Below are 25,499 nucleotides of genomic sequence, written 5' to 3'. Positions count from 1 at the left end.
CAATATTCCCAGCAGCTGAGAGAATGAATGTTTCAGTCCTGGAAGGGAGTGATCTGGTCAGCACATTAAAGTATCCACCACAGTCTACCCCTTGTCAGATCCATGTGTTTCACATAATTACGTCTGTGAGCAGCTTCTCCAGGATTCTGCTGGGTCTCTTTTCCTGGGGCAAATTTCCACAGGATAATTAATGTGATGAACTATGGCCCCCATCACTAAAGCAGGTCCCAGTGCCAAAACTGCTTCTCTTTATGCCCCCTCCTCCAACCAGCCATTCTAGATTCCCCTCACCCATGGCTAGCACTTCTGCAGGTCAAGGTGGCTTATCTGGTGGAGCAATCTAGACCCTCTTTTTTTTTTTTAAATCTTTATTGGAGTATAATTGCTTTACAATGGTGTGTTAATTTCTGCTTTACAACAACGTGAATCAGTCATACATATACATATGTTCCCATCTCTCCTCCCTCTTGCGTCTCCCTCCCACCCACCCTCCCTATCCCATCCCTCCAGGCGGTCACAAAGCACCGAGCTGATGTCCCTGTGCTATGCAGCTGCTTTAGACCCTCTTATCTGAGGAGTCTGAGCACCTGGTCACATGTGTTTCTCAGGCCAACCAAAATTGGGCCAATGAGTATCAAAAGACACCCAAGGATTTCTTCAGTGAGAAATACATTTCTGTTGTTTATAAGCTACCCAATCTGTGGTATCTTGTTATAGCAGCCCAAACAGACTACAACACATAGATATCATACCACCGCCTCCAAAGTACTTGCCACTTCTTGCCCATTTGGTATGTCAATGATGTCATCAGTAGAGTGAGCCAATAGGATGTTCTATGGGATGTCCAGATGACCAAGGACCTTTGGGACTATATTTTGACAAAGGGAAGGAAAGTTAATAAGGCTGGGGCAAGAAAATAAATGTATACTGTTGTCCATCCTAAGTAAATGCAAACTGTTTCTGGTCCTCCTTTCTGATAGGGGTGAAAATCAACACATTTCTTCCATCAGTAGTCACATGCCATGTACCTGAGGTCATATTGATCTCCTCCAGCAAAAGATACCATATCTGGCACAGCAGCTATGTTCCAGTTACCTACTTGTAACAAACCATTCAATGCCTTAAAACAATAACAAGCATTTATTTTGCTCTAATTCTGGAGATCAGCTCAGCTCAGGTGGGCAGTTCTCAATCAGGGTCTCTCATGTGGTTACAGTTAGTCAGCGCCTGGGGTCAGGGTCATCACAAAGCCTTTTTCACTCATATGTCTGGTCCCTGGGCTGGGGTGACTCAAATAGCTACAGGTTGAAACATCCAAGGTTGCTCAGGCAAGTCTCAATCTCTCTCTCTCTCTCTCTTCTCTCTTCTCTCTTCTCTCTCTCTCTATCTCTTCCCCTCTCCTCCCTCTCTCTCACCCATATCTCGAAGTAGTGTTTTGACACGGTGGACTCAGGGTAGCCAGACTGGTTACATGGCAACTGAAGGCTCCCAGAGTGAGTGTCCCAAAAGAAACCAACATGGCCTTTACTAAACTACCCTTGGAAGTCATGCAGCAGAATCACTTCTGCCACATTTTAATCATCAAGATAGTCACAAAGCCCCCTCTAGATTCAAGGACAGGGGATCTGAACAGCACCTCTTGATGGAAGAGTGTCAAAGAATTTGCAGGTAGGTTTCAAAAGCATCCCATGCTGCAACTGGGGCTACTACTTTGTAGAGTTTGCAGTATCCACTCTCGCCTACCAGGATTCATCTGACTTTTGTAAGGGACAGACCAGTGAATTAAATGAAGGTGTGATGGGGATTGCCACCCCCTGCAATATTGTTTTTTTTATACTATTCTGGCTGAAGTGAGAGAGAAGGGTCATTTTAGACACTTACAGTTGGCCTGCTCCCACTATGGTAGTTTTTACTCCACAGACCAGGGAAGCAATGCGGGGCTCTCGCAAACACCTAATATATCCATTCCAATCATACCTGGCTAGCCCCAGGAAGGAGAAGGGATGAGGCAGCTCTCTTCAGCTGAGAGCAAGACTTAGAGACTCAGATGAGAACTGTTGGCCTCCAACATTTCCAGCAGATGAGGAAATAAATATTTCTGCTTTGAATTGAGTATGAGGAAGCACACCACAGCATCCATTGCACTGACTATAACGTATGATAAAATTTGATATGGTTAAAAAATTCAAGGATTTATCTGGAAGTGACATAGGAGAGAGAAGAGAAAGAATGCCATTTATTCTTTTTTCAAGATTGGGTAAAGAACCAACCTTTTGATTTATTAGTCCTAAAGAATAATCTCCATGAATAAGCTATTCACAATCTCATTTCTCCCACCAAAATGATACACAAACTATCATACTATTTCCTCCTTTCTGTTATTCCAAGCACTTGTCTTGACTTCTAAACATCATTCTCACTCCAAATGTCAATGCTGTATATCATATCTCCCTGTGGAGGCAAAACTAGACCTGATTAGATTTATGTTAAATAACAATCAATTCTACTTTTGAAATGAGCCAGCTTTGAATTTCCTAAACCTATTTTTTATTGGGAAAGTACCTTCACCCGATGGCATTTCTTAGAAAAATGTAAGAAGCAAACTCCAAATCAAGCATCTCAGAGGTCAAGAAAGGACCAGGCCATGAAGGAATGACAAAATGGGATTTTTTTTCAAATGGCTATAATTTAGATTCATTTATTTACTAAATTAATGCTTTTAACCCCAAAATTTGGTTCAATGTATAATAACTGATTTAGCTTTTATTGAATTACATTTTTATTTGTTAATTTTATTTTTTAATACTTTTTTAAACTATATAATTCAAAATAGCAAAAAGAATTAAAAGATAAACAATGAAAAACAAAAATCTCTCTCTCATCCTGAATCCAATCTGTCCAATTTCCTTCAACAGAAAACCAACTATCTTAGTTTCTTATATCCTGCCAGATTTTTTTATGTATATTCAAGCATAAATCTATATTCACAAAAATTATCTTACACAAAAGGTAGCATATTTTATACATTGTTCTGCACCTTGCTTTTTTCACTCAACAAAATCAATTGTTTTTGATTAATAAAAAACCACAGGGTTTGGGGGGGATTTTTTACAGTAAAATATTATTATTTGGGATTTCTGGATAATCATAGTATTATTGCAAGTATGCTTAAAATGATAGCTATGTATTACTTATAAATTACAAAATTAAGTCTGTATACAGACCCCACCCCAATGACAAGGTCCTACAATAAAATTACATGATTTATCTATTTTTTTTTTTTTTTTTTTGTGGTACGCGGGCCTCTCACTGTTGTGGCCTCTCCCGTTGCGGAGCACAGGCTCCGGACGCGCAGGCCCAGCGGCCATGGCTCACGGGCCACCTCCGCGGCATGTGGGATCCTCCCAGACCGGGGCACGAACCCGTGTCCCCTGCATCGGTAGGAGGACTCTCAAACAATGTGCCACCAGGGAAGCCCGATTTATCTATTTTTAATATTAAGTCAAAAGTCGCTACAGGCAATGTGGTCCAATAATCAGACCCAAATTTAATGTCTTCTTCTATCATCCCTGCCCTCTTCTACAAGACGGCAGGTAGAACCACATTTGGAGGAAACATCAGAAGTCTACATTTAAGACCCTTGTGAATAGGTCCCCAGGGAAACGGCCCCTCCCATCACTAGCCCAACTTTCCCCCACAAGACTAACTCCAAATCAGGCAAATGGTTTACAACAGCAGAGTCATCAGTGCCTACTAACAAAGCCAGATAACTCTTAGAACATTGTCATTTGCAAGGTCAAACCTCTTTGCCAGAGCCAGTTCCAAGGCATGTACAGTCACACAGGCTCAGGAAGGCCCCATGCTTGGTAGAATGCTCTGCGGTCACCACCTTGAAATTCTCAATTTTTTAACAAGATGCCCTGAATTTTTATTTTGCACTGCCCTCTGCCTCTTTTCAGAATGCATTCTAAGACAGAGGGTGCAGTAAGGGAAAAAGAATGTCTCCAAAAATAAGGAAAAACACACTCCACAAAACTTGCGGGATTTAAGTATTATTTTCCCCATGGGAAAGCCTCCATGGGGTTCCTCCTAAATCCCTACAAAAGGTTAACTGCTAACCCATAGGAACCACTATCATTTTCACAAAAGGCTACTTTTTGCACAGAGGGGCAGGTAATTGCTTTTTGTGTTCCACGTCATTCTTACTTTTTTTTTTCCTTTTCTGTTAATGATGAATGGCTTGTCAAAGCAGCAATAATATTTTTATTTTAATTACCATCCATCGAAAGTCCTTATTTCCAAGAGAAAAGATTAGTTTAATGATTAAACTCCCTCTGCTTCTATGAGTAAAAATTAGTCAACCAAATACTGTCTTCTTTTGGTGGACTTAACAATACAGCATTAGTACACAGGTGATTTCATTTTCAGACAATTGATATGGACTTAACAATACAGCATTAGTACACAGGTGATTTCATTTTCAGACAATTGATATGTGTGATACACATATCACAGTGGACTTAACAATACAGCATTAGTACACAGGTGATTTCGTTTTCAGACAATTGATATGTGTGATACACACCAATGGATCTCCCATGGACCTTAGGTCGTGAGCAGAACTCTACAGGTATTGCAACTGCTTCCCCAGTCCTGTGTGTACCAACCATTGCCCACAGACAGAATCAGTAATAGAGGTCATATACTAAAGTTTCTCAAATGTTTGTAGATGCTGTTGGAATTAATAAGTCAAAAATCTATATGAAATAATGTCATATGAAAGCATTGCTGAATTCATAGTAACTTTTTAAATGCATTGTCCCAACCAACAGACATAAAAAATCCGACTGCCTTCCTGAAGGATCCATCCAAGAGTATTCTGAGTTTATGTTAAAGGGATGCTTAAGCGTGGAAAGGATGGAGACCATCTGAGCCACGTGTTCAAATCTAAACAACTCAGGATGGCATTCAAGGCCTTCCAGTGTCAAGCATCTAAGGAGGCAGTAGGTGTGAAGAACACAGGTTTAGAAGTTAGGTGGACTGTGTTCCATGCTCCACGATTAGCTGGGTAGCCTTGGACAAGCTAGTTAACTTCTATGTCTTCTTCTCCTCACCTGTAAAATAAGGTGAACATAGCAGTACCTACCTTGTTATCTCAGTGGACACCACCCCAGGACACCTTGATCTCAAAGGAAGGGGATCATGGTGGTGGAGGGAGCCCCCACTCCCATCTAAGGGGAGGAAGGAGCAGAACAGAGCAAGTTGGGGCTGGGATGGTGCTTAGTGACATGCCCTGCACAGGCATGTAATAGTCTGACCATAGTGTCTGCATGTAGCAAGCCTACAATAAGTATCACTTAGTTATTTTTACAATGGTTAAGTCACTTGCCTGCCTTCTCTAGCTGATTGGCTGTCCTAACCTGTGTGATGATTAAAAGCACCTTCTAGAGCAGTGCTTCTTAATCTTTTTGTTCATTACCTTTTAAGACATTACTTTTCCTAATGGACTTCCCCATGATATTTTAACACCACAGATATATTGTAATTCTATTTATGAGGATTCATTTCATGAGCCAGCTTGGCTGGGCCATGGACAGGATGCTGGGATTGCAAACCCCACCCCTGCCATATAGACTGAGTGGTGAGGGGAAGGCTGTAGGCTCTGGGTGGGAGGTTCCTGTGACTCATGGCCTCGTGGGCCTTTTCCTTTAGTCCTGTCCTTGCAGGCAGTGGGCTGGACATCTTTTCTGAGAGCCAGTCCCAGGATTTCCCTAGAAACCTCTTTTTTTTTTTTTTTTTTTCCCTAGAAACCTCTTTGATTGCCCCTCATTCCCCACACCGCCAGTCAGTCTTCCCTCAAGTTCTGAGCCAACACCCTCATCATTCCTCCACGTAAATATCTTCTTTTCCTCTCACAATCATCCTTAAGGTGTTTTAAAGCCAGAACCCGAAAGATTAGCAACCACAAGCTACTTTCCCCTTATTGAAGGGCAGGGAGGGGCCTCAGAATGTTTGGTTTCCATCCTTAGAGTACGTGTGCCTCAGGTCCTAGAATGGGTTGGATCATTAAAGCAGTTGTCATTAAGTTTCTGATTTTAAATTGGCTGAATATTCATATCCTGTTATATTCTTTGGCTCAATTAATCTCTACAACAACCCCATGAGGTAGGTTGTATTATCAGCCCCATTTTACTTTATTTATTTATTTTTTGTATAGTTGATTTACAATGATTACAATGTTATGTTAGTTGCTGGTATACAGTGAAGTGATTCAGATATAGATATAGATATTCTTTTTCAGATTATTTTCCATTACGGTTTATTACAGGCTATTGAATATATTGGGTTGACCAAAAAGTTCGTTTTCGTAACATCTTACGGAAAATCCCAAATGAACTTTTTGGCCAACCCAATAGTTCCCCATGCTATACAGTAGGGCCTTGTTGCTTATCTATTTTATATATAGTGGTTTGTATCTGCTAATCCCAAACTCCTAGTTTATCCCTTACCCCCTTTCCCCTTTGGTAACCATGTTTGTTTTCTATGTCTGTGAGTCTGTTTCTGTCTTGTAAATAAGTTCATTTGTGTCATATTTTAGATTCCACATATAAGTAATATCATATGGTATTTACCTTTCTCTGTCTGAGTTACTTCACTTAGTATAATAATCTCTAGGTCCATCATGTTGCTGCAAATAGCATTATTGCATTCTTTTTTACATCAGCCCCATTTTAAAGATGAGGCAACTCAGGCACAGAGAGGTTAAATAACTTACATAGTTCACACAGCTGGTAGGTAGCTGTGCTGGTTTTCGAGCCCAGGTCTTTCTGATACAGACCAGGGTTCTTGGCCTTCCCCAATCAATAGAAATTGACCAGAGGCCCGACAAGAAATTCAGGCAAGGCTTTACTGGGGCCCCTGCTGCAGCAGGGGGGAGTGAGAACAAGCAGCGGGTTCCCTTGCTCGCTGCTCCCCAAGGGGGTGGGGGGAGCTGGACCCTTACATGGGGTGAGGGTGGGGGTGTGTCCAGGGATTGGGCAGGAGGGCAGGCTTAGGTGTTTTGCCCACCCCTCTGGTGATGCTGAGTGCAGGGGGCATGCTCAGTACCCTACTTTTGCTCCCAACACCCTGTTTTTGCTCCAGGCTCTTCAGAAGTGGCAGTTGGGTTTTTTGGTCTCTTTGTATCCTTTGTTCAGAATTTGCCCTAACTGTGCATACGTGCAGTTATTTTTAGTCCCATATGGTTTCTTTGTATTTTGTTGCTGGAGGAGAGGTATGTCCAGGTGCAAGCATTGCAACACTGCAGCAAAGGGACCTGGGACCAGGTCCCAGCCCTGTCTCATTTCTGACTTACAGCCTGAATGGACGCTTAGACCACACAAGTAAGCTCTAAGAGGCCCAGTGGTGATCTGGCCCTAGCAGAGGAGCTAAATCTAGGAAAAGTTCTCTTTATCTTTTCCCCATCCTCTAGATTTAGTAGGCATTCCCCATATGTATGTGAAAGACTGAGGTTGCTAAGAGAAATTACAGTGGCCTACCTACAGCAGTCAAGCTAGGGTTAACTGAGGTGTGTTGGTTTCTACCTCCGGTCAGGAGGAAAATGATGCTTAATCTCACTCCCAGCCCAAACCAAAGACCAAAGGACCGCTGCCTGAGCTGTGTCCTTGTGGGCAAAACTGAAACTTGCGAAGTGATCTGGAGGGGAGATGGCTCTGATGATCAGAACAATCTAAAAATAAGGAAATGTTTGAAGAATTGTTGTGACAGTGACATAGGGGGAAAAAAAGAATCCTTTACCTTAAGTGGAAAACTTTTGCCCATGGACAAAACTACAATGTCTAGATACCTCTTAGAATTTACAAAATTCTGTTTCCCCAGATACCAACTTTTGACGTTGTGGGCCAGCACACACATATTAAATCTAGAATTCACGAGGTAATACTATGCAGTGCTGATGACATATTTATTTAGTACCTGGGAAGTTTTTTCTTTTTTTTTTCATTATAAAAGCAATATAAGTTCATGGTAAGAAAGTCAAACAGAACAGAAGGGAGTAAACTGAAATGTAAAGGTCTCACCCTACACAAACCACCCATTTCAACTCCCCAGAAGTAATTCCTTTTGTTAAGAGCTTTTCTATGCAGTCATAAGGAAATAATATCTGTTGGCTGGTTTTTTAAACAAATGGGACCATCCTATACATCATTGTTTTGAAATTACTTTTTTAGTATGTAATAGCATGGATTGGGTATCTTGTCACCTACAGCTTATAATTGTTGTATGATATCCCACTTATGGGATGCAGGAAGAAGTTCTGACTAGTCTCCTAGTATTGGAAATTCAGGAGAAATGCCTGAGAAATAATGATATTTCACAAAATTATATGATGAATAAACACCTTCATACACAAGTTCCCCATTAGAATATAAGTTCTATGGTGGCACAGATTTTACCTGTTTTGTTTACTGACACATAGTGGGTGCCAAATAAACATTTGTGGGGTAAATATCATGTGTATATGGATCTATACAGATATTTTTTTAATTTCTATATATATTGACCAAGCACCCTCCAATATTATTGTTTCATTATATACTCCCATGTGCTTTGTTTTATTTTGCTTTGTTTTGTTTTGTTTTCACCAGCTGGGGACTTCATCTTTAGAGCTCAGTGTAGTAGTAATAGTGCATGTTTGTGTATTAGTTTCCTGTTGCTGCCATAACAAATTACCACAAATGTCGTGGCTTAAAACAGTTCATTATCTTCCAGTTCTGGGGGTCAGAAGTCCAAAATGGGTTGGCAGGGATGTGTTCCTCCTGGAGGCTTTACAGGAGACTTCATTTCCTTGCCTTTTTCAGCTACTAAAGGCTGCATTCTTTGGCTTGTGGCCTCTTCCACACCATTCCAACCTCTGCTTCTTGTCACATCTCCTTCTCTGACTCTGACCCTCTTGTCTCTCTTCTTCCCTTATATGGACTGTCGTAATTACATTGGGCCCACCTTGATAATCCAAGATAACCTCCCCATCTTGAAATCTCTAACTTAATCACATCTGCAAAGTCCCATTTGCCACATAAGGCAATATATTCACAGGTCCAGGGATTAGGACATGGACATCGTTGGAGAGCCATTACTTTGCATATCACAGCTGCGGAATCATGTTTGAATTTCAGCGTTGTCACTTCAACATGCATAACCTACATATGTTGAGTCCCTACTTATCATGTCCTGAACTAAATCTAAGAAATACACTAACTAGCTCAGTGGTCTTGCCCAAGTCACATAACCTCCCTGAGCCTCCATTTCTCAGTTGCAAAAGTGGAGGGATTCATATCTGTCTCATAGGACCTGCTGTATGGAGAATGTCTCCAGTCTTTTCCATTTGACCAGCATTTAGGAACTACTATATACTGTTTTAATCTTGAAAAAATGTAAATGTAAAACACTGGATTAAGCAGTAAGAGGTAGAGAAACAGATCTTCTTGTAAACTTCTGATGTGAATGTAAATTGGTACAGACTTTCTAGAGGGCAATGTGGCACTATGAATATAATGAAAAGCCTTATATATGTTTGTTCTCTTTATCCTAGTAAGTATCCACTTCTAAAGTGCATCTTAGCGGCGTGGTTGAATTTATGTCCAAAGATACTCAGTGAAATATTACTTATAATATGACAGGGGGAACAGAAACAGACTAAATGTCCACTAATAAGGAGCTGGGTAAATAAGTATGGTACATCCTCATTGCAGAAATCTCATCAGCCATATAAAAGGATTTTGTAAAAGAATATTAAATACCATGTTCAGAGGCTTGTCAAATGATAGTGACAAACCCGGGATTTAAGTCAGGGTTGCTTATTACATCAGCAAAAGAATTCTATGTGGTGAGAGAGCTTTTATATACCAAAAAAAAAAAAAAAAAAAAAGACTAAAAGTGTAGATATCATGATGTTACAGTGGTTATTTCTGGGTAATGGAATAAGAAGTGTTTTTTATTTTTGCTTACTTATAAAGTATTTTTAATTTTCTAACAATGAAGATTGGGGAAAAGGGACGTCGACACAGAACCATTCCTCTAGTGAAATTAACAGGCGTTTCTAGGTATAGAACCAATACTACCGAAGGTGTCCCCCTAGTGGAAGACGGGACGCGGCGGCCGCTGGAACACCTGATTGCGACTTTTCACATAGCTAATTGTATTCAAGACTTTCCGAGAGAAACAAGAGCCTAAAGTTAGTAAGCTATGCTGCTTATTCAAAATTTTTAAAAAAGAGGGGCCCATTGCAAAAGAAAGGAGCAAACCTCACCCTGGGAAGCAGGTGCTACCAATTCTAGGCGCAATCCTTAGATTGACAATTAACTTTTTCAATTGTCAAGGTCGGGGAACTAAGCTCCTTGGGTTTAATTCTCCTTTCTCGCTTGGTGGTAGCTTATGTTCTAGGTCTAGGTCTAGGCCGCCTGACTCTCAAATCGAAGGTACAGAGAAGGTGAAATAACTGAAGACTCTGGGGCGCAGCCTGAAGCCTGAAAAGAGACACCTCTTGGAAGCACGAGCACCTCCCCGCGACTCAACGAATCTTCGGTTCCTCTCGGCTCCTCTTCGGCTGAGTTCGGCCTCGCTCGTCTTCTAGGGCTCGGCTCTCTTCGGCTGCGTTCGGCCGGCTCGTGTCCTCTCGGGCTCGGCTCTCTTCGGCCGCGCTCTGCTCGCTCTCGTCTCGGACTCGGCTCTCTTCGGCTACGTTCGGCCGCGGCGCCGAAGGGCGCCCATGGAACCGGGCTTGCCGGCTCAAGAGACAGCTATGGCGCCGCTGCTGGAGTATGAACGGCAACTGGTGCTGGAACTACTGGACGCGGACGGGCTGGTGGTGTGCGCCCGTGGCCTCGGCGCGGACCGGCTCCTCTACCACTTCCTCCGGCTGCACTGCCACCCGGCGTGCCTGGTGCTGGTGCTCAACACGCAGCCAGCCGAGGAGGTGCGGCCGCCCGCGCTGGGGGAGGGGACCCCGGGAACGCTGGGAGCCTTCGTAGCAGACGCAGGCCTCGGCGCGGAGGCCAGGCTTCTGAGGGCGATGCGGGTCCCTGACGCGGGCGGGACGGCGTTGAATAGGGGTCCCTGAGACAGATGCAGGCCCCTGACGCGGGTGCGGGGACGCTGAGACGGTGGGCGGGGTCGCAGGACCCTGACACGGGTTCGAGGACCTGACAGGGTTGGAGGGTCTCTGAGAGGAGTAGGGGAGTCATTTGAGAAGCGTGGAGATGGGAAGGATTGGAGGTCTCTGAAGAGGGTGGGGAGTTGTCTGGTGGAGGATGTGGAAGGGAATAACGAGGCAGTCCTGAAGTTGGGTATTAAGGGACTGGCTGGAGGTAGAGGAGTGAGGTCTCTAAAAGGGAACAGTGGTGGGGATGGAGGAATCTCTGAAGGGAATGGGGAGACGTGAAAGGAGACGCTGAGGGTGGGGAGAACCCTGTAGGGAAGAGGAGGGACTGGGGGTTCACCCAGGCTGTGGGAAGAGGGGCATAGGGTCAGAAGGGAAGGGAGCTGGAAGCTGAGGGTATTGGGGAAGGGTACCTGGGTTAGGGAGAGTGGAGAACACTGAGGAAGATAGAAGGGGGATACACCTTTGCTGAGGGGTAGTGACAGGCGACACAGCTTGATCTGACAACTCTGATGGGCCCTTAGATATCTAGAGCGGATGGCCAGAAGGAAAATGCCAGCTGAGAAGAGTGACCACACACTCCCTGACTGATCCATCTAGGTATCCCTAGTGCTTGACTAGCGCTTAGCACAACACGGAGCCCCCCCAGGAAAGGTGGTATCAAACTTAAAGGACCAAGGGTCCCATTGACATGATGAAATCCCCTCTAGGGTGGACCAGGACAGAACTAATAGTCTAAAACACCACCTGGGGAAAGGATTCCCTTGTTATCTTCTCACATGGTATTTACACTTGCTTGCAGAGTTGCCTCTGGTGGGCAGTATTTTCTAGGTAGCAGAAGTCTTTTAACTCAGGATTTTAAAAGTCTTTTGTTGTCGTTAAACTGCTAATAACATCTCAAGTGCAGTGAGTCCTTAGTGCAAACCCCAAAACAAAAACAAAACCCTAGATAAATGTCGATTGTTTGGTTGATCAGCGTAAAGTAATTTAGTTTGTATGTTCATTATTAAGTTCATGATCTCTGAAAAAGGCAGCATATCACTTTAAATACAAATACTGGTAACCTAATAAAAACTGCCCTCTATTAAACGGTCTACTAATCAAGTTTGATTTAATTTAGGAATATTTTATCAATCAGCTGAAGTTAGAAGGAGTTGAACATCTCCCTCGCCGAGTAACAAATGAAATCACAAGTAGCAATCGCTATGAGGTGTACACACAAGGCGGTGTGATATTTGCAACAAGTCGAATACTTGTGGTTGATTTCTTGACTGATAGAATACCTTCAGATTTAATTACCGGTAAGAATTTGAAGCCTTATTGTTATTTGTATATACGTTTGCACTTTCTTTTTTTTCTGTATGTATCTGTTCCCTCTGCTAAACTCTAAACTAGAACCTTCTTGTGAACAGCATTGGATGTTTTTGTTCAACATTGTGCTTCCAGGTGTTAACACAATACCTGACACATTTTGGATGCTTAGTAAATATTTATGGCCTGAATAAGAAACTAAATGTAAGATTGACGTTTCCTTGTTTTCTAAGCTCATATTCAGTCAATACTTAGTAATTGACAGGCATTTGCTTTTAGAAACTACTCAGATTTGAAATGTTTATAAATATTCTTTATATATTTCCTAAAAGAGTTTGGTTTTCCTCTTTAAAGAATATTTTTTCCCATGATTTGAAATTTTCAAAACAATTTTTTTCAGTATAGTTAGCATACAATATTATATTGGTTTCAGGTATATAGTAATTCAGTATTTTTATAGATTATGCTCCATACAAATTTATTATAAATATTGACTATATTCCCTGTGCTGTACATTACATCCTTAACTTGTTTATTTTATATCTAATAGTTTGTACCTCTTACTCCCCTTCACCTCTTTTGCCTCTCGCCCCATCCGTCTCCTCACTGGTAACCACTAGTTTGTTGTCTGTTTCTGTTTTGTTGTATTTCTTCCATTGTTTTATTTTTTAGATTCCACATAAAAGTGAAAACACAGTATTTGTCTTTCTCTGTCTGACTACTTCATTTAGCAAAATACCCTCCAGGTCCATCCATGTTGTGGCACATGGCAAAATTTCATTCTTTTTTTATGGCTGAGTGATGTTCCATTGTATATATATTCCACATCTTCTTTATCCATTCATCTATCCATGGACACTTTAGTTGCTTCCGTATCTTGGCTATTGTAAATAATGCTTCTGTGAACATTGGGGTGCATATATCTTTTTAAGTTAATGTTTTTTTTTCTTCAAATAAATACCCAGGAGTGGAATGGCTGAATCATATGGTACTTCTCCTTTTAGTTTTCTGAGGAACCTCCATACTGTTTTCCATAGTGGCTGCACCAATTTACATTCCCACCAAGAGTACACGAGGGTTCCTTTTTCTCCATACCCTCAAAAAACACTTGTTATCTCTTGTCTTTTTCACGATGGACATTCTGAGAGGTGCGAGGTGATATCTCATTGTCCGTGTCTGTTGGCCATCTGTGTGTATTCTTTGGAAAAATGCCTATTCAGATCCTCTGCCCATGTTTTAATCAGGTTCTTTGGTTTTTTGATGTTGAGTTGTATGAGTTTTTGGTGTATTTTAGATATTAATCTCTTATTGAACACATTGTTTGCAAATATCTTCTCCCATTCAGTAGGTTGCTATTTCGTTTTGTTGGTTGGTTTCCTTTGCTGTGCAAAAGCTTTTTAGTTTGATTATTTTTGTTTTTGTTTCCCCTGCCTAAGGAGACAGATCCAAAAATTATTGCTAAGACAGATGTCAGAGAGCATACTGCCTATGTTTTCTCCTAGGAGTTTTATGGTTTCAGGTCTTATGGTTAGGTCTCTAATCCATTTTGACTTTATTTTTGTATATGGTGTGAGAAAAATGTTTTAATTTCTTTCTTTTACATGTAGTTGTCCAGATTTCCCAACACCAGTTATTGAAGAGACTGTCTTTTCCCCATTGTATATTCTTGACTACTCTGTCGTAGATTAATTGATCATGTGCATGAGTTTATTTGGGAGCTTTCTATTCTGTTCCATTGACCTCTGGGTCTGGTTTTGGGGCAGTACATGTTGTTTTGATTACTGTAACTTTGTAGTATAGTCTCAAGTCAGGCAACATGATACCTTCAGTGTTCTTTTTTCTCAAGATTGCTTTGGCTATTTAGAGTCTTTTGTGATTCCAATCAAAATTTAGGATTATTTGTTCTAGTTCTAGGAAAACTAGGTATTTTGATAAGGATTGCATTAAATCTGTAGATTGCTTTGGGTAATCTGGACATTTTAACAATATTCTTCCAATTGATGAACAAAGGATATATTTCCATTTATTTGTATTGTCTTCAGTTTCTTTGATCAGTGTCTTATAGTTTTCAGAGTACAGATCTTTCACCTCCTTATTAAATTTATAATTGGTTTAATTTATTTAATTTAATACCTAAATTCTTAGATATTTTATTCTTTTTCATTCAGTTGTAAATGGGATTGTTTCTTGATTTCTGTTTCTGATACCTCATTCTTAGTGTATAGAAATACAACAGATTTCTATATTAATCTTATATTCTACAACTTTACTGAATTTACTGAATTTATATATTCTAATCGTTTTTTGTTGGAGTCTTAAGGGTTTTCTATATATGGTATGTCATTTGCAAATAGTGAGTTTTACTTCTTCACTTCCAATTTGGATGCCTTTTATTTCTTTTTCTTGTCTGATTGCTGAGGCTAGACCTTTCAATATCATGTTAAATAGAAGTGGTGAGAGTGGACATCCTTGTCGTGTCCCTGATCTTAGACGAAAAGATTTTAGCTTTCACCATTGAGTATAACATTAGCTGTGGGTTTGTCATAAATGGCTTTTATTATGTTGAGATATGTTCCCTCTATACCAACTTTGTTGAGAGTTTTTATCATGAATGGATGTTGAATTTTGTCCAATGCTTTTTCTGTATCTGTTGAAATGATTATGTGATTTATATCCTTCATTTTGTTAATGGTTCAATATCCACAAATCAAGGTTCAGTACTGAACTACCCTTGCATCCCTGGAATAAATCCCACTTGGTCATGATGTATGATCCTTTTATATATTGTTGAATTCAGTTTGCTAATATTTTGTTGAGGATTTTACATCTGTGTTCATCAGGGATATTGGCCCTTAATTTTCTTTTTTTTGTAGTATCTTTGTCTGGTTTTGGTATCAGGATAATGCTGGGCTCATAAAATGAGTTGGGAAGTGTTCTATCCTCTTCAGTTTTTTGGATAGTTTGGGAAAGATAGGTATTAACTCACCTAAAGTGTTTGGTGGAACTCTCCTGTGAAGTCATCTGGTCCTAGACTTTTCTTTGTTGGGATTTTTTGTTAGTGATTCAGTTTATTACTAGTAATTGGTCTCTTTAGATATTTTATTCCTTCCTGATTCAGTATTAGAAGATTGTGTATTTATAGGGGTTTATCCATTTCTTATAAGTTGTCCAATTTGTTGGCATATAACTCTTAGTATATTCTCTTATGATTATTTGTATTTCTGTGATATCAGTTGTAAGTTTGTCTCTTTCAATTCTGATTTATTTATTTGAGCCCTTCCTCTTTTTTTCTTGATGAGTCTGGCTAAAGGATCAATTCCTTTAAATAGAAAATTAGGTTGTTTATTTGAGTTTTTTCTTGTTTCTTGAGGTAGGCCTGTATCACTATAAACTTCCCTCTTAGAACTGCTTTTACTGCATCAGATAGATTCTGGAAAGTTATGTTTCTGTTTTCATTCCTCTCAATGTATTTTTTAATTTCCTATTTGATTTATTTGTTGACCCATTGGCTTTTTAGTAGCATCTTATTTAGTCTTCATGTGTTTGTATTTTTCCATTTTTCTTCCCAAAATTGATTTGTAATTTCATACTGTTGTGGTTGGAAAATATCCTTGATATAATTGCAGTCTTCTTAAATTTACTTAAGTAAGGACTTAAGTCTTTCTAGTGTATTTTTCATTTTAGTTATTGTATTCTTCAGTTCTGATTTTTTTTTAATATTTTTCTAGTTCTTTGTTGAAGCTCTCACTATATTTCTCTATTTTCCCAAGTTCAGTGAGCATTTTTATGACTCTTGCTTTAAACTCTTTATCATGTAAATTACTTACGTCTGTTCATTAGGGTTTTTTCTCAGGATTTTATCTTGCTCTTTTGTTTGGAACATATTCTTCTGTCTTCTCATTTTATTTAACTTTCTCTGTTTGTCCCTATGAAGTTAGGCAAAACAGTTACCTATCCCAGTCTTGAATCCATGTCCCTGTGTGGGAGTGTCCCTGTGCAGTCTGAGTGTGCCCAGTGGTTTTGGTGGGAGAGCTGAATCTGAAGAGGGCACAGGCCGCGTCTTCTCCCAGGGTCCACTGGCAGAGCTTCCTTGGTGGGGGATAGGGCTGGAGCAAGAGCTCAGTGCAGGCTGGGGCGGTCAGGCAGGGCCACCAGAGCACCAGGCAGTTTTCAGTCTGCTGCCTCTGCTGAGACTGGGAGCAAACAAGTCTGTGCTTACTCACTCTCTTCAAGAGTGGAGTCTTGGTTTCCTACAGCCCACTGGTTAGCCCCACTGGTTTCCAAACCAGCCAAGGGGGCCTGTCTTCCCGGTGCTGGACCCCAGGCTGGAGTATCGATGTGGGGCTCAAACCCCTCACTCTTTAGGGAGGATCCCTGAGCTTCTGACATCCCCCTCCTTTGCTGGGTCGCCCACCAGGGGCGTGGGTCCCAACTAGATCTCTTTTCCTCCCCACCTACCAGGCTCCATGGGGTTCTTTCTTTACAGCCTTTGTTGTAAAAGAGCCGTTCTACTAGTCTTCAGGTCGTTCTTAGAGAGAGTTGCTCCGTATGTGGTTGTAGTTTTGATGTGCTCGTAGGGGGTGGTGAGCTCAGGGTCTTCCTTCTCCACCATCTTGATCCCCCCTCTCTCCCATGATTGAAATTAAACCAATTAGTTGCTTAATTATTTTGAGAAGAATGATTTAATTTTAGCCAGAATTAATATAGAAAAGGAGTCATATGTCATGATTATTTGTCCTTTTGGAAACCTTTTCTGATTGCCCCATGCTTCTCCCCAGTCAGAGCATTTCAGAACACCACACTGTATTTGCCTATTTATTTGTCTGTCTCGCTCATGAGATGACAAGCTTCCTAAGAGTAAGGAATAACTTGTTCATCCCAGGACAAGTAACTGGTACATAGCAGGTACCAAACACATATATATTGGGTGAGTGATGCATGTATGTACGACAATTTTTAATGAACTTTCGAAGGGCAGAGAGGTTGTGGAATTCATAATTGTCCTTCCTACCATATCTATCACATTGCCCTGAACCTAGAAGACTCTCAAGAAATATTTAATGCATAAGTGTATGAATGAATGTTTTATATGGTTCGTGGTGAACTGATTATTGGAAAGTTTTGTTATACTTTTGTATTTCTCATTGTTATAAGCACTGGCAGGGCAGTACAGCTGAGGTCAGACTCACTTGACTTTGAAGGGTAATGCCACTGCTTACAAGCAAGCTACTGTACTTAATTTTCACAAGCCTCAGTTTTCTCATTGCTTAAATTGAGAAAATAGTGCCTTGTGAAGTTATCAAGGATTAAATGAAGTAAAATAAATAATTGCTTAGCATACTGCCTGGTACATAGTAAATCATAAATAATAGCAAAAAATTGGCTCTTTATAGCCAGAAATCTTGATACATTGTAAAGTCTTTTACTGTTTGCTGCTTTCTTATAAATTTAGCTTTATGTTTCCTTATTTTTTCAGTTGATAAAATGAAAAAAAATGTATTGAAATGACCACTAGATGTCAGTATTACTCTGTGTCTCCCAGTAACACTTCAACCTAATTAGGCAGAGAGCTATCTGAATCAAAGAAATATCCAAAGTATAGTTTATAGGTAGTTCCTAATTAAAAAGGGCAAAATGCCATTCCTGTTTCTGATCAAGTCCCAGCCAGTAATGAAGCTGGAGCTGTTACTGCTGCTTCGCTGAATGGAATGTAAATGAGTGGCAGAAATGAATTTCTTCAAATGCTACACCCCCGGGATCATCCTCTACCTCCTCAACCCCCCAGCCCCTGTAGGAACTTTCACCATAGCTCTTACGGACCAGAGTGTCCCAGAAGCATGTAACCCCCTAGAAAATCTTGAATGTACCAGCCCTAACTTGTTCCCCTGTCACTACCCAATGTCACCACCATACCCCACCCTAGGCGTCCCTGCCAACACAACTCCTCAATAGTGGGAGAACTGTGAAAATATCTCCCCAGATTGTACTTTCAAAAGAATGGGGCATGAGGATGCTTTCATTGTTAAAACAGATCCTGACATCTCTAAACAGAACTCAGAACACGCTTTCCGTGGGAAACTTTAAAAAAAAAGTTACATATTAGATTCGTGTACCCAGTGCATAATTCAGCTTTATATTCATTCAACATTATTAACATTAAATGTTGGTAAACATTTCGTTTACTAACCGTCCCTTATTTGGCAGGAATGAGGTAGGTGCTGAAGACAGAAAGATGACAGGACGGTAGGGTGCTCTCCTGAGTTAGGCGGCTTCTGGGTTTGAGCTCACCTTCACCAGCTACCAGCTGTGTGACCTTGGGCAAGTTTCTTCATTTCTGTATGACTCGGTTTTCGCATCTGTAAATTGGAGACAGTAATAGTACCTTCCTCCTAGGATTATTGTGAGGATGAACTGAGATAATGTATGTAAAATTCCTAGCATCACGCATGGCACATAGTAAACATTCTCTGATTACTACTTATGTTCTTGGTCCTCAAGCAATTTAGTGGAGGAGACAGGTGTAGAGAAGTAATTACAGAGCAGCATGAGATACAGAGTGTTGTGGGAGCATAAAAATATGGGACTAGAATTGCCCCAGAAACCTAACCTGCTTGTATTTTTTTAAAGGGGGCGGTGTGGTCCTCGGATGATGTCACTTAACAGGAAGGACATGGCTTTGTTCTCAGACACTCATGATTTGGAACCTTTGGTCTCCTATTTACTTGCGAAGTGACCTTAATCAAGTTGCTTCCCTTTCCTGGTCTCATAGTAATACCTACCCCATGGAGTTATTGTGAGGATTCAATGAAATAAAAGTCTATAAAAGTACCTAACCCCAGTGCCCGGGAGAGAATATTAGTTCTCTTCTCCTCCTTCTTCTAGATTCCAAAAGAAATGACAACCTTTTGGAGCACACCATTTTCTTAACTTGAGATTCACCTTTTCTTTAGAAGTCCATTTTTATTATTTCTAACTTTGTCATATTTCAGTCCAGGAACTCTGGCCCAATAGAGTACTTGGAAAAACCTACCTGTTAGGTACGGAATATTTTATGAGCAGTAGATTAGTTACGTACACGTACTGGTGTTATTGAAAATCTTTTGTATACAAAGTCCTAAATAGCACTGTTAATTTTTACCATATTTGAAAAACAATTTTGCTTAGCTAGAATAAATTTTAGCTCCATCCACCTCAATCTAAAATTTAAACACCAAAATAGTAGAAGCTGAATTGAGTCTATTGAACTACTAGGAGTCTTGGGTTACTATTGGTGTCATTTTCCAGATCCTAGGAGCGATGAGCATGGGAGCAAAAACATGCGAGTGCATTTATAGCAAATGTATATGGTAACTGGCTTGGTTTAGGTCTAAAAGACTGAGAGTTGTCATAGAATAATTGAGTTTTTGATCCAGAAATGACATCTGTGCACTCTCATGTCATCTCATGTCTCTCCCTAATTTTCCATGAATCCCACTGCACCACAATGGCATGTGTATATCATACATACATATGAGAGATCGTCTGGTCCAGTACTCTAATTTTATAATTAAGGAAACACGTATGATTGTCCTTGTTTTTGTGATTCAGGGGTGTCATTATCACATCCACCCCACAAAACAGATGTTGAAGCATATTCATTAAAGATTTTTATTTCAGATGGACTAATTTACCTTTCAACTGAGTATACTCTGATTCTGAAAGTTGAATTCTTCTAATAAGTGATGGAGATGTTGCCCAAACTTCTGAAAGGCAGCTATTTTGCATAGTTCACATCTGATTCATATATTAAAAGAATGAGTGACCTGCTTTGCTTTCAGAAATTCCTCCTCCACCAGGCCAGACATGCCCCACCCCAGGCCTTTGCTGTTATTCCCTTGCCCGGAACTCCCTTGGCCCACATGGTCACAAGGCTCACCTCCTCGTCTCCATCCAGGCTTTACTCACTTAAGACCTCAGTGAGGTCACCCTATCTAAAATTGCAAACCCTAAGAAATACAACAAACTAGTGAATATAACAAAAAAGAAGGAGACCCACAGATACAGAGAACAAATGAGCGGTTACCAGTGGGGAGAGGGAAGGGGAGGGGCCAGATAGGGGTAGGGAAGTAAGAGGTACAAACTATTATAAGCCACAAGGCTATATTGTACAACACGGGGAGTATAGCCAATATTTTATAATAACTATAGATGAAGTATAACCTTTAAAAATTGTGAATCACTCTATCGTACATCTGTAACATATTGTACGTCAACTGTACTTCAATTTTTTAAAAGATTAAATAAGAAAATTGCAAACTACCACCCCTCACACATACTCCCTCTCTTATTCCTCTGATCGTTTTTTCTCCTCAGCACTTATCCCTTCTAACCTACTAAATATTTTACTTATTTGTATTGTTTATTGTAAATGCCACAGGACAGCTTTACGTGTTTTGTTCATGGCTGTATCCCCAACCTCGAACAGAGCTTGCCCATGCTCAAGTAGGCATTCAAGAAAACTGTGATGAATCAATGAAAGCGAGCATGAAAATGACATGTCTTTTCTGTACTTTAAATTTTGATTCCCGCCCTCCTCCCCACCCACCCCCCGCCCAGGCATCTTGGTGTACAGAGCTCACAGAATAATCGAGTCTTGTCAAGAAGCATTCATCTTGCGCCTCTTCCGACAGAAAAACAAACATGGTTTTATTAAAGCTTTCACAGACAACGCTATTGCCTTTGACACCGGCTTTTGTCATGTGGAGAGAGTGATGAGAAATCTTTTCGTAAGGAAGCTGTATCTGTGGCCAAGGTAAATAGCATTATGTGACCAGTTTCTGCGAGAGAACCTGCCGTAATTTAATTTTGCACTATAATGTAGAATTTACTGTCATTGCACTTGATACATGCTAGTCAGGTTCATAACAAGTACAACCAAATATAAATAAATGGTCACCACATTTGTGATTCTTTTAACAGGAGAGAGAGGTTTGATAGTTATTTTTCTGGTAGCCCAGGGCTATCACTTTCTTGTACATTTAGTGAAACCACGCAGGGATCTAGAGGCTCACATACACAACAGCTTTAGGTGAACTGCAGATTTACTGGTTAAGATTCCAACTTCCACTTTGAGGGAAATAAAGCACCAAGATTTTGAAAAATCTATGTAAATTTCTAGGAAAAACATAAGGTATCAATTTTCAAAACATTTTGCAACCTATGCTAATATGTATCTTGGTTATACTGTATGGTATTTGAGAGTAGTTATTGCAGTCTTTTTCCTTTTTTGATTATACCTTACTTCAGGGATTGACATACTTTTCCTGTAAAGGGCCAGAGAGTAAATATTTTAGGCTTTGCAGGCCATGCACCTGTCACAGTTATTCAACTCTGCCGTGACAGTGTGAAAGCAGCCACAGACAATACATAAACAATGGGTGTGGCTACGTGCCAATAAGACTATTTGTAAAAACGGGCACTGGGTTTAGCGCAGACCATAATTTGCTGATCCCTGCCTTATTTGAGTAATACTTCTATTCATAGAGGTTGAAAGTATTCCTGAAAACACTGTCATTTGGCTTTCCGTTTTGTTTCTTAATTGCAGTTACAAAGAGCTATTAGAGTATTAAACTGAGACCAGAAGCACATAGCTCTTGCAACTCTAGAAATATTTGAAAAATGTTTGTCTCTTTAGGTTCCATGTAGCAGTAAACTCATTTTTAGAACAGCATAAACCCGAAGTCGTAGAAATTCACGTTTCTATGACACCTGCCATGCTTGCTATACAGACTGCTATTCTGGACATTCTAAATGCATGTCTAAAGGAACTGAAATGCCATAACCCGTCGCTTGAAGTTGAAGATTTATCTTTAGAAAATGCTATTGGAAAACCTTTTGACAAGGTACTCTTTATTTCTTTTCCTATTTAAGCACCATTTGTTATGTTGTAACTTTTAAGAATGCAAGTTATTTTAATATTTACAATGTTCTTAATAGGAATTTGCTGTTATTTTAAAATTAAATTGGAGGTGATTTAAAGTATAGTTTCTTTGGTTTACTGGAAAGTAATTTGTAGTAGAATACATTGATTGGCATATAAGCACAACTCTGACTTTTGCAGTTATATGGTGATTATCTCTAATTTTAAGTATATGTAAGAGGACGATGAATAACCTTTTGCTCTGAAATGGCAACGTTTGGATAGCTACAGATAGAAGAGTTTACATAAGAATCCTTCCAAATTTATGATCTCTTATTTGGAATAAAAATAATTTGGATGAGTTTTGATTACTGAGGAATGTTAAACTTGCTCTGTCTTAAAATTGCATTCTGAATTGAGAAAATGGTAAGACTTTAGTGCAAGGACTTTTTATCTAACTAATTTTTTCATCATAGATCAGTATTAATTACGATATGTAAATGTCTAAGATTGAATTGTACATACAGAAAATGCTGACTTTTAAAAAATTCCAGGCAGCTTTTTTTTCATATTTTGGTAGAACAAGTTCTTTTCTTTCAAACTCTGAATCAACCTCTTTGTCAATGGAAGTAATGCATATTGATTTTTAAAAAGGAAAATTTAAGTCCTCATTTTTCTGATTCTTCCAAAGTCATTTTACTGTGAAATAATGATACATAAAAGTAATTCCATGTGTTGTGTGCCTCTGTTTTTAAAGTAGAGTTTATTATAATTTAGTGCATGGTATACCAAAAAAAAAACCTCTCACATTCTTTTAGTAGAATGTATATGTCCCTAGAAAACCAAAATATAACCAGATATGTTTTGCACTAAATTTCTGTTTATCATCACCTGGCCAGTGAAAGTCAAAGTATTGTTTTAGGCGTTCTTTTAGTAACCAAGACATAATTTGCACTTGTTAGAAAATTTGTAGATGATTTTACAAAAGAGGTATGTAGATGATTTTATACAAAAGATGATATACAAAAGAGTTATATGTCCCAGTTTATCTAGGACAGTCCCAGTATCTGCCTGTTATCCTGGCGTAATTATTAATAGTATCATTTCATTTTCACAAGAGTTCCAGTTTGGACAATAGATTATTTGGTCATCTAAATATATATTACTCCTGCTCAGTATTAAATATGTTAGATAAGATGCCTTGTAGTGAAACTGCTTCCAGATCATGCTACATTATCCCTTTTAGTTACAGAATCAGCTTGTGAAGGAAACGTGCATATATATAGCTGTGGATATGTAGATACCTACATAGTATATACATAAAGCTGTTCTGTGTTTTAGGCAACTTTTCAGGATCTTAAAAAGTATTCAAATTTAGTTGTTAATTTAACAAATATTTTCCCATACATGAATCACACTTAAAGAAAAAAAACTAAATATTTTATTATACCAACAGACTAAGGTCCACTGTTATTTAATTTGATTCCATGTAGTTTCTCTAGTTTATGTCCTCTGCTTCCTCGTGCAGCTGGATCTCACATCTCTATCCACCCAGGATGGGGTCTCGACCAAACTTGGTAGAAATTGAATGTATCTGAGCTACATGCTTTCATTCTTCATAAAAGCAAATAAATGATCATCTGATGTTTATCAGGCCTTTTTTCTCCTAATAATGTAAATATGGGTAACTATGAATTGACTCTATCTGATCATAAAGATTCTAGTGATGACACTCTGCTTTATATTTGAAAGATTAAACATTATTATTAGAATCTTATGAACTTAAATTTTCTATTCACTTCCTTGGGAGATAATGTTTTATTATTGTGGCAAAATATACATAACAGAGTTTACCAGTTTAACCATTTTTATGTATACAAGGGATAATGTTTGTTGAAAGTATAATTTGTATTAATTATAGCTATATAGAACATCTTTTAGCAGTTCTAATTTTTTTCTTGTTTTAGACAATCCGCCATTATCTGGATCCTTTGTGGCACCAACTTGGAGCCAAGACTAAATCCTTGGTTCAGGATTTGAAGATATTACGAACTTTGCTGCAATATCTCTCTCAGTATGATTGCATCACATTTCTTAATCTTCTGGAATCTCTCAAAGCAACAGAGAAGGCATTTGGTCAGAATTCAGGTGGGAGATAAAAATACTAATATTTATCCTAAGAGCTCATTTGAATAAAGTACTGGATTTTGGGGGGGAATCAGGTGTGGGGAGTGCTATATTCAGCTACATGGTATAGTAAGATTTCAAATTACGTTTTATGTTCACAGCACAAGGATGTAGGTTTTATTGATAGCTAATGTTTCCACCTACTTCTGTATAATAATAAATATTCATAACCATTACAAGAGATTTTATTTCTAGAAAAGACTGTGTATATCACAGGCAGTCCCCAACTTAGAAATAGGTTGTGTTCTGGAAGTTTAGTTGTTATGAACTTAAAATTAATATTCCCTGAAGAAACAGGAAGGGAATATGGAGTTTCATCAGCTGAAGTGGTGAAGAATGAGAAGAGGTTTGTAGGGAAACATACATATGCGGCTGTCCGCCATCTTGTTTTTTTACAAGTCACATCCTTCCCCCACTACCATGATCTTTCTCACTGTCTGGCTAAACCAATGTTTTCTAAAGTGTGGTCCAGGGGCCCTGGGGCCAAGATTTAATACAAATAATGTTTCTTAACTGCTTCACCAGGAATATTCTCGAGTCATAAACTACAAATGTGTAGCATTGAGGAACATATTGACTGCTAGTACGCTTTGGGTTCCACTGCCTTCATCTGTGCTTGGACACCAGCAGCAATACCTGCCAATGCTTCTGCACCATTATTGGAAATGTCAACACAGTGGAAAAAAGTCAAATAATGAGTTAGTATTATTATGAGAGTAGTTTTGAGGTCACAGACCCCCCTTCCCCCCAAAAAAACAGCTTGGGGGCCCCCAGGGGTCTATAGGCTGCACTTTGAAAACCACGGTCTAGCCAAACAGTGACAGAGGCCATAACAAGGGAGAAGATGTGGTTGGGGGATGAATAAGCTGGTGACCGGTTGATAAACAGGTCACGTGACCTTCAGAGATGCTCTGAAGTAAACTATAAATTGAAGGCTTTTTTTTTTTA

The 25,499-nt window shown here is 39.5% G+C and overlaps 1 protein-coding gene across 1 annotated transcript in view; it reads left to right on the top strand.

Annotated features, from left to right (window-relative positions):
- Positions 1–10,765: 10,765 nt before the first annotated feature.
- ERCC4 (ERCC excision repair 4, endonuclease catalytic subunit) overlaps positions 10,766–25,499 on the top strand; it is a gene marked incomplete at both ends in the record, with an annotated part of 31,248 nt that continues 16,514 nt past the window's right edge. Inside the window, 5 exons of the mRNA XM_082856167.1 lie at positions 10,766–10,972; positions 12,276–12,456; positions 21,062–21,257; positions 22,140–22,347; positions 24,332–24,512. Of these exons, the coding sequence (XP_082712293.1) occupies positions 10,766–10,972; positions 12,276–12,456; positions 21,062–21,257; positions 22,140–22,347; positions 24,332–24,512 (973 nt within the window). The remainder of the gene's footprint in view (positions 10,973–12,275; positions 12,457–21,061; positions 21,258–22,139; positions 22,348–24,331; positions 24,513–25,499) is intronic.

The sequence above is a fragment of the Leucopleurus acutus genome (genome assembly GCF_964270905.1).
Source record: "Leucopleurus acutus genome assembly, chromosome: 16".
In the NCBI taxonomy this organism is placed as follows: domain Eukaryota; kingdom Metazoa; phylum Chordata; class Mammalia; order Artiodactyla; family Delphinidae; genus Leucopleurus; species Leucopleurus acutus.
The sequence above is the reverse complement of the archived record's forward strand: the minus strand, read 5'-3'. Positions and strand labels throughout refer to the sequence as shown.